Below are 10,761 nucleotides of genomic sequence, written 5' to 3' on the forward strand. Positions count from 1 at the left end.
ATGGACCAGGGGTGACTCTAGAATTTGTTTGTACGATATGAGTATCAAATGAAAGGTGTTAATGAGTAGTTTAAGAGGGCGTGGGCCTTAGTTCTATATGTGGACGCCTTTTTGAGATATCGCCATAAAGGTGGACCAGAGGTGACTCTAGAATTTGTTTGTACTATATGGGTATCAAATGAAAGGTGTTAATGAGTATTTTAAAAGGGAGTGTGCCTTAGTTCTATAGGTTGATGCATTTTCGAGATATCGCCATAGAGGTGGGCCACGGGTGACTCTAGAATTTTTTTGTACGATATGAGTATCAAATGAAAGGTGTTAATGAGTATTTTAAAACGGAGTGGGCCTTAGTTCTATATGTGGACGCCTTTTCGAGATATCGCCATAAACGTGGACCAGGGGTGAGTCTAGAATGTGTTTGTACGATATGGGTATCAAATTAAAGGTATTAATGAGGGTTTTAAAAGGGAGTGGCCTTTAGTTGTATATGTGAAGGCATTTTCGAGATATCGACCAAAATGTGGACCAGGGTGATCCAGACCGTCATCGGTCGGGTACCGCTAATTTATTTATATATGTAATACCACGGACAGTATTCCTTCCAAGATTCCAAGGGCTTTTGAGTTCGCCCTGCAAAACTTTTTCATTTTCTTCCACTTAATATGGTAGGTGTCACACCCATTTTACCAAGTTTTTTTCTAAAGTTATATTTTGCGTCAATAGACCAATACAATTACCATTTTTCATCCCTTTTTTCGTAGTTGGTATATAATTATGGCATTTTTTTCATTTTTCGTAATTTTCGATATCGAAAAAGTGGGCGTGGTCATAGTCGGATTTCGGCCATTTTTTACACCAATACAAAGTGAGTTCAGATAAGTACGTGAACTGAGTTTAGTAAAGATATATCGATTTTTGCTCAAGTTATCGTGTTAACGGCCGAGCGGAAGGACAGACGGTCGACTGTGTATAAAAACTGGGCGTGGCTTCAACCGATTTCGCCCTTTTTCACAGAAAACAGTTATCGTTCTAGAATCTAAGCCTCTACCAAATTTCACAAGGATTGGTTCGACTTATGGCATTAAAAGTATCCTAGACAAATTAAATGAAAAAGGGCGGAGCCATGCCCATTTTGAAATTTTCTTTTATTTTTGTATTTTGTTGCACCATATCATTACTGGAGTTGAATGTTGACATAATTTACTTATATACTGTAAAGATATTAACTTTTCTTTTAAAATTAGAATTAAAAAAATTTTTTTTTTAAAAAGTGGGCGTGGTCGTTCTCCGATTTTGCTAATTTTTATTAAGCAGACATATAGTAATAAGAGTAACGTTCCTGCCAAATTTCATCATGATATCTTCAATGACTGCCAAATTACAGCTTGCAAAACTACTAAATTACCTTCTTTTAAAAGTGGGCGGTGCCATGCCCGTTATCCAAAATTTTACTAGTTTTCTATTCTGCGTCATAAGTTCAACTCACCTACCAAGTTTCATCGCTTAATCCGTATTTGGTAATGAATTATCGCACTTTTTCGACGTGGTTATTGTTCGATATCGTTCATTTTATATAGCGATCTGAGATGAGTGCCCAGGAACCTACATACCAAATTTCATTAAGATACCTCAAAATTTACTCAAGTTATCGTGTTAACGGACAGACGGACGGACGGACATGGCTCGATCGAATTTTTTTTCGATACTGATGATTTTTTAATATGTAAGTCTATATCTATCTCGATTCCTTTATACCTGTGCAATCAACCGTTATCCAATCAAAGTTAATATACTCTGTGAGCTCGCTCAACTGAGTATAAAAAGGGGGATAATTTTCCACGTAAAGGTTTGGCGCACAAACGGGTGAGGGAATCTCGACCAAACTTACATACGTGTTATGTAGAGGTCCCTCGATTGTTTTGGTTCTTAAATTTTTAAAATCAGACACATTAGGGTCTTGAAACACAAAACATGGACCCGGGTATTTTTCAAATATGGATGTACAATATGGATATCAAATGAATGATGCTGATGAGGGCCTTAGTACAAAGGTAAATTATTGCAATATCTCAACCCGCTTACGAGATATGGGCCAAAATGTGGTTCAGGGGTATTATCTGTATTATGAATAAAACAAAATTCTCGTGGTACACTGTTTGTAGTTTAACTCCTTCGAAACGGCTCGACCGATTTTCATAAATTGTTTGAGAATTCGTCATAAAAATAAAAACACCAGAAAATATTTTTTCTCAAAAAAAAAAAAAACAAATTTAGAGTTAGACGGAGATGGAAAAAGGTATAGATGGAGCGGGGGAGGGAGAAGAAGAGGGAGCTAGCGAAAAAAGAAGGGATGGAAAAGACGGATACGGAGAAAGAGACCAGAAAGATTAGTGTATAAAAAAATGTGAAGAGGGGAGAGACGGGGAGGGGGAGTAAGAGATAATAACTTCGTAAAATTTATGCAGATAGACCAAAGCTAGAGCAGAATAATGTCTGCCGGGTCCGCTAGTATATATATATATATTTATTTCTTTTGTGCTTGTTTGTGATTGAACTCATTCTAAACAACTAGAGCGATTTTAATGAAATTGTATGACTGTGTTCAAGTGGACTTGAGGTTGTTTATATTCACAATGTGGTCCTTTTTCCTTTCATATGTTTCCGGAAGATCCGCCAAGGGTCGACCTGTTCTTGAAAAATATAATTTATGGTGCGGTTTGCTTGAAATTTGGCATTGGGGTACCTCCTTGCCTAGCTTGTTTTTTGTGAAAGACCTATTTCCGATAATCTAACCAGATTTTTCAGAAAGGAGCTTCCGAATAATCTCATACCTATTCTAGCTAGATCCGACCATTTACACAGAAAGTGCTCCATAGTATTTTTGGTAGTTACGTCTATACAACTTCTGCAGTGGCGGAATACCTATCTTTTCAGTATGCATGCATAAATATCGATGACTGGTGCAGACCCCTATACGTTTATGGGTGTCGGCTCCAGATCTACTCAGTAGAATATCTGTCCTTCTGTTATTGTAGTCTGGCCATGTCTCCTAAAATTGCACAGTTAGAAGTATTCTTTCACTTGAGCTGAGCTTTGTACATAAAAAAAAAAGAAATATTTCGAGTTTCCCTTTTGGCTATCCCTAGGAGTATGCCTACCTCGACGCTGGTTATTCCTTCATTTCCATCCGTTGTTCCCCCATGCGCCAGCTCATCCGCTACCTAAATTCTTTCGATTCTCTTATGACCCAGTTATGTTCAGGATCTTGAATGATTTACAGGCTTGCCTAATCGCTAGGCCTTCCGCCTGAAACACACTATACCTTGACGACAGTTTGAATGACGTGGATATCACTAGCGAATGCAAATAGATTCCAGCCCCCATGCCTGAGTCGGTGTGGATTTGTATACCGTGCGATTTGGGGCGTTAATAATCTATTTCGGAACTGAATTTCCTCACCGGAAGTAAAATAAGGATATGCCCTGAGGATCGCTGAGTCTCAGTGCGATTTCGGCCCATGACCACCGTATGTGCATGGTTATCGGAAGAAGGTTTGATATGGGGTATTTAATTTTGTGACTTCTTCCAAAACTCAAGTTTCTGAGTCCTTTATAACGTTTTACTTACCTGTTTCAGCAATGCAAGATCCAATGTGCAAAATCATTTCACGTCTATTGTAAGTCCTTTATGTTGGCATTGTATTCCAAAATTTGAGACAAGATCATTGTAGATTTTATTACCGAAAGGTTTTGCCAACTTGTTGATGAGACAACTTATTTTAGCGTTCTGTAGAGACACGCTGGATAAGAAACTCAAATGAACCAACCACAACAGCGCCACCATACTCACATTTCTACGCGCCTATCACCAAACACCAATAGCGTTGTCATCATAGTACCCAATCTTAACATGGTCATCATATTGTAGAAGAATTGCATGGGATTTGATTTATTCTTCGCGATTATAATACACCAAAAAAGATTGCTCACCAATGTAAAAAACGTAGTGAAGATCAACACTATGGCGGACCAACCATAACAATTGCTCACACTTTCATGTAACTCGCACAGACGTCCCTGTATAAGACGCAACGAATTCAAACGTTCATATTCCCACAATGTATAGGGTTGCCAAACGGCACTGGTATATTTATATTTGGTACGATTAGCACACACTAACACTTGAAGCGCATCAATCATATATGAGGAACGTAGAGTTTGCCGTTCAATTGCTTGTATGATTTGCACATAACGCATACGTTGCACAACCATTAGGGGCGCGGCTTGATAGAAAACCGGAGATTTATAGCCTACGAATGCAATTCTCAAATGTATGACATCGTAAATGATGTGTAAGATTACATGATAAGAAGCATTTAGCCACACTTTCAACTCCATTCCGCTAATGTCCACTTGTTTTTGCAACAATTCATCCAACACACATTCCAGGCGCAATACTCGCCGACATTTTTTTGCCTTCAACATTACTTCGCATATGGTTACCACATTTGTGAAAATGTTAAAAAATATAACACATTGTCCACCATAAAACTGACCTTTTCATAAACAGTCATCATTAGAGATAATAATAACTTAGGTGCAGTTCCAGCTAGCCAAGCAAGCCAGCCCAAGCGGAGCATTGTCGTAAGCCATGATATATGTGGTAGTGTTATAAGGAGGGTTATGTACATTTGTACTTATTTTTATACTCAGTTGAGCAGAGCTCACAGAGTATATTAAGTTTGATTGGATAACGGTTGGTTGTACATATATAAAGGAATCGAGATAGATATAGACTTCCATATATCAAAATAATCAGGATCGAAAAAAAATTTGATTGAGCCATGTCCGTCCGTCCGTTAACACGATAACTTGAGTAAATTTTGAGGTATCTTGATGAAATTTGGTATGTAGGTTCCTTAGCACTCATCTCAGATCGCTATTTAAAATGAACGATATCGGACTATAACCACGCCCACTTTTTCGATATCGAAAATTTCGAAAAACCGAAAAAGTGCGATAATTCATTACAAAAGACCGATAAAGCGACGAAACTTGGTAGGTTAGTTGAACTTATGACTCAAAATATAAAATTAGTAAAATTTTGGACAATGGGCGTGGCACCGCCCACTTTTTAAAGAAGGTAATTTAAAACTTTTGCAAGCTGTAATTTGGCAGTCGTTGAAGATATCATGATGAAATTTGGCAGGAGCGTTACTCTTATTACTGCATGTACGATTAATAAAAATTTGCAAAATCGGAGAAGGACCACGCCCATTTTAAAAAAAAAAAATTTTTTAAAGTAAAATTTTAACAAAAAATTTAATATCTTTACAGTATATAAGTAAATTATGTCAAGATTCAACTCCAGTAATGATATGGTGCAACAAAATACAAAAATAAAAGAAAATTTAAAAATGGGCTTGGCTCCGCCCTTTTTAATTTAATTTGTCTAGGATACTTTTAATGCCATAAATCGAACAAAAATTAACCAATCCTTTTGAAATTTGGTAGGGGCATAGATTTTATGGCGCTAACTGTTTTCTGTGAAAATGGGCGAAATCGGTTGATGCCACGCCCAGTTTTTATACACAGTCGTCCGTCTGTCCTTCCGCATGGCCGTTAACACGATAACTTGAGCAAAAATCGATATATCTTTACTAAACTCAGTTCACGTACTTATCTGAACCCACTTTACCTTGGTATGAAAAATAAACGAAATCCGACTATGACCACGCCCACTTTTTCGATATCGAAAATTGCGAAAAATGAAAAAAATGCCATAATTCTATACCAAATACGAAAAAAGGGATGAAACATGGTAAGGTAATTGGATTGTTTTATTGACGCGAAATATAACTTTAGAAAAAACTTTATAAAATGGTTGTGACACCTACCATATTAAGTAGAAGAAAATGAAAAAGTTCTGCAGGGCGAAACAAAAAACCCTTAAAATCTTGCCAGGTATTACATATATAAATAAATTAGCGGTATCCAACCGATAATGTTCTGGGTCACCCTAGTCCACATTTTGGTCGATATCTGGAAAAAGCCTTCACATATACAACTACCACCACTCCCTTTTAAAACTCTCATTAATACCTTTAATTTGATACCCAAATCGTACAAACTCATTCTAGAGTCACCCCTGGTCCACCTTTATGGCGATATCTCGAAAAGGCGTCCACCTATAGAACCAAGCCCCACACCCTTTTAAAATACTCATTAACACCTTTCTTTTGATACCCATATTGTACAAATAAATTCTAGGGTCACCCCTGGTCCACCTTTATGGCGATATCTCGAAACGGCGTCCACCTATGGAACTAAGGATTACTCCCTTTTAAAATACTCATTAACACCTTTCTTTTGATACCCATATCGTACAAACAAATTCTAGGGTCACCCCTGGTCCACCTTTATGGCGATATCTCGAAACGGCGTCCACCTACGGAACTAAGGATTACTCCCTTTTAAAATACTCATTAACACCTTTCTTTTGATACCCATATCGTACAAACAAATTCTAGGGTCACCCCTGGTCCACCTTTATGGCGATATCTCGAAACGGCGTCCACCTATGGAACTAAGGAATACTCCCTTTTAAAATACTCATTATCACCTTTCTTTTGATGGCCATATCGTACAAACACATTCTATAGTCACCCCTGGTCCACCTTTGTGGCGATATTCCGAAAAGGTGTCCACCTATAGAACTAAGCCCCACACCCTTTTAAAATACTCATTAACACCTTTCTTTTGATACCCATATTGTACAAATAAATTCTAGGGTCACCCCTGGTCCACCTTTATGGCGATATCTCGAAACGGCGTCCACCTATGGAACTAAGGATTACTCCCTTTTAAAATACTCATTAACACCTTTCTTTTGATACCCATATCGTACAAACAAATTCTAGGGTCACCCCTGGTCCACCTTTATGGCGATATCTCGAAACGGCGTCCACCTATGGAACTAAGGATTACTCCCTTTTAAAATACTCATTAATACCTTTAATTTGATATCCATATCGTACAAACGCATTCTAGAGTCACCCCTGGTCCACATTTATGGCGATATTTCGAAAAGGCGACCACCTATAGAACTAAGGCCTACTCCCTTTTAAAATACTAATTAACACCATTCGTTTGATGCCCATATTGTACAAACAAATTCTAGGGTCACCCCTGGTCCACCTTTATGGCGATATCTCGAAACGGCGTCCACCTATGGAACTAAGGATTACTCCCTTTTAAAATACTCATTAACACCTTTCATTTGATACCCATATCGTACAAACGCATTCTAGAGTCACCCCTGGTCCACCTTTATGACGATATCTCGAAACGGCGTCCACCTATAGAACTAAGGCCCACTCCCTTTTAAAATACTCATTAACACCTTTCGTTTGATGCCCATATTGTGCAAACGCATTCTAGAGTCACCCCTGGTCCATCTTTATGGCGATATCTCGAAAAGGCGTCCATCTATAGAACTTAGGTCCACGCCCTTTTAAAATACTCATTAATACCTTTCATTTGATACCCATATCGTACAAACGCATTCTAGGGTCAACCCTGATCCACCTTTATGGCGTCCACCTATAGAACTATGGCCCACTCCCTCATAAAATACTCTTTAATGCCTTTCATTTGATACACATGTCATACAAACACATTCCAGGGTTTCCCTCGGTTCATTTTCCTACATGGTTATTTTCCCTTATGTTGTCACCATAGCTCTCAACTGAGTATGTAATGTTCGGTTACACCCGAACTTAACCTTCCTTACTTGTTTATTTTTATTATTTACGTATTAAAAATGCGCAAATCTGCTGATAGTAAATTATGTTGAGGTGACGTAACAGATACTGGCTCGCTGTCTAGGTCACTAGCTTAATAACTTTTGAATTTTTTCGACTGATACCACAGACCTAAGTGGTTGCATGACTTAACTAAAATCAAAATGTGCATGATTTGGAAATGTGAAATCCATTAAAGTTTATCAGTAAGTCATCTAACCCAGCGAATGGGTGGTAACCCAGTAACAAAAGAATAAGGCCGCCACCAATGAAACATTTTGTTTGGCCCTCAAAAACCCAATTAAATAAAAATTGTGAGCACTTGAACAAAAAGCTACGGAGAACTGTGTGGGAGTTTTTTCCCTCATTCTCTTCACAGAACTTCATCCAAGCATAACTGCTAGGAAAAATCCAGGACAGTGCTCGGCTTTAGAGAGTGAATGTAATTACTTGCTAATTTTAGCGATCCAAGTCGTCGTTTTGCGATGGCATTGAATTCGAAAAGGATGTGTTCTGCAGTCTAATCCTCGCGGTCACAGAACCGACGCAGGTTCCTAGTGCGTGCATAGTGACCTGTGAGTATGCCAGTTAAAACTCTAAGGATGCTTTTTTGGGAGATAAATAATGGCATTTTATCGCTTTGTGTTATATTCTCCCATCAGGGCCTTTGCCTGCCATAATGCTGGAATCTGACGCCATTGTCGTTCTATGAGGCATGTAACCTCTTGCTTGAATTTTTTCCTTACTGTGTTAGGCCCCATCACCATGATGGGCTCAGGCCCTATAGTGCTTCCGTCCAGCCCACCCGCTTCCTCGTCCCTAACCACCCCTCTCTGTCCCGGTACCGAAGCCAAAATACTGGTGTTATTAGCTCCTAAACGATTCGAATTTCCCACGCTCTTAAGAACTGTTTATCTAGTCCATGCTGACGACATTGCCTTGAGTCCGGCCTGGCTGTCGCTCAGTATAACGATTATCTTATTAGTGTAGTCTCGTTGTAGGTTGATCTCAGCACGGGTTAATTTTATGACGATGACCTCGGTCTGGAAAATGTTCAGATAATATTCGAGGGGTATGGATATCTTAGTTCTAAGGCTGTAGATCCCCGCCCGGTGCCCTCTGGTGTCTTTGAGCCATCGGTATACATGAGGGTGCGTCTCCGGTGGAGCACTTTTTGTCTAGAGCGGTATCACCAGTGGTTTACTGCTTGAAGTACAAGCTAAAACTAATTGACTGCTTGCTTTACTAAATATCTGTCGTTGCGCTCACACGACATACATATACATATGTGAACGCCGAATAGTTTTCCGTAGCTCTCGAGTGCACCACTGTTCTAAGGGAAATGGGTTTTATTATTATTATTATTATTTATTTGTTATCCATAATTAAAATTATAAAATAACTCATAAGCACAAGCTACCAAGGCTATCGGCTTAGTCATAATCTAGAATACTTACATATGTTTATGTGTACGTATCTATGTGTAAATATTTAAATTAAGTGAAATATGTTAATGCCATTTAAGAATTTTCCAATTAGATTTACATTTGTTTCTGAAGGATTCGGGAGGATAAGTTGGAGTGGATTTTGTCCTTGAAACGATTGAGTGCGATGAGCGTGCAGAGCTGGGCAATCTACTAGAATATGTTGAATAGTTAGGTTGTAGTTGTTGCAATAATGGCATATGGGCTGAGATGTTGATTGAAGAAGGTGTTCATGAGTTATAAGTGTATGGCCTAGTCTAAGGCGTACAAAACATTTGTTGGCCCAAGTAGATGTGTTAGTTGGCAGTTTGATCGGAACACCGAGGGGGTTTATATCTTTGTATGGGTGCCTGTAGGTTGACCATTCCTCTTTAAGACTTTTATGTAGAGCGTTAGAAAAGTAGTTTTTTATTGATTTTACACTAAATGGCATGTGGAAATGAAGACAGTCTTTAAAAGCGGATTTTGCAGCTTGGCCCGCTTGCCCATTACCCGGGATACCTGAGTGAGATGGGATCCACATCAATTTTATTTTCGGTGACATACTCATAAGTAGCTGTTGGATTGAATTAAGGGGGCCCTCCCTTAATTGGAACTTTTTTGTAGCTGTAAATACTGATTTATTGTCTGTGCAAATCACGTGGTTTTTGTTTGTTTCTTTGGCTAGTTGTAGTGCCGAAAGTAATCCCTGTAGTTCAGCGTCAAATATGTTTGCATACTGAGGTAGTAAGCCGTGGGCCTGCGTTAGACCGTTATCGTCTGTCACAGCAAATGAGACGCCCACATTTTGCTTGGATCCGTCAGTAAACAGAAATTTCCAACCTTCCTGTTTCAGTGGAGAAACGATGCTTGTATATAGTTTTTGAAAGGCCGATTGCGATGTATTATCCTTACGTCGGAGTGTCAGCTCGTTGATAACTATCTTGCTGTGAAGTTTCCATGGTGGTATTTTAGTTTTAGCAAGTTTTGGTGGGGAGAAACTTAGGTTGAGATATTCTACAAGTTCTTTTACCTTGCAAGGAGCCGATTTCCTTTTTATGGCAGTTTTCCTTTTATTTAAAAGCTGAATTTCATGGTTTAGAATGTTAGGTGAGTAGGAATAAAGCTTGTAAATTATACGACTTCTAAGGTATTTTATTCTAGGCTCGATCGCCAGAAAGCCTCCTTCGACTAGCAGGTTCTTAATCGGGGTAGTCCTAAATGCTCTTAGGCTCCTTCTCATGGCGGCGTGATAAGGGCCCTGAATCATCTTAAGGTGATTTTTTGCACAGTTTCCATAGATTTGAAGCCCGTAATCAATTTTGCTCTGAATTGTTAGTTTAGTAATATCAATTAAGGTGTTAGTATGTACAAAGCTTTTTTTTGAGGATAAATATTTGATGATGTTCAGCCTGGTAGCTAGGTCATTTCTTAAATTAGAACAATGGTACTTAAAACTATGTTTACAATCGAATGTTAGACCTAAAATTTTCATGT

General features: G+C 38.6%; 1 protein-coding gene across 1 annotated transcript; it reads right to left on the minus strand.

Moving 5' to 3' along the window:
• Positions 1–3,633: 3,633 nt before the first annotated feature.
• LOC137249605 (uncharacterized) lies at positions 3,634–4,484 on the minus strand. Its single transcript, XM_067781250.1, has 2 exons — positions 3,850–4,484; positions 3,634–3,786 (listed from the first exon to the last, which is right to left on the minus strand). Exons 1-2 carry the CDS (start codon positions 4,482–4,484, stop codon positions 3,774–3,776), a joined length of 648 nt encoding a protein of 215 aa, XP_067637351.1. The 3' UTR covers positions 3,634–3,773.
• Positions 4,485–10,761: the final 6,277 nt, after the last annotated feature.

This window comes from Eurosta solidaginis, chromosome 4, assembly GCF_040869045.1.
Source record: "Eurosta solidaginis isolate ZX-2024a chromosome 4, ASM4086904v1, whole genome shotgun sequence".
Lineage (NCBI taxonomy): Eukaryota > Metazoa > Arthropoda > Insecta > Diptera > Tephritidae > Eurosta > Eurosta solidaginis.

Excerpts from the sequence above, each read along its gene's own strand:
- LOC137249605 (XM_067781250.1), bottom strand. The coding sequence starts at position 4,484 with ATGTTGAAGGCAAAAAAATGTCGGCGAGTATTGCGCCTGGAATGTGTG.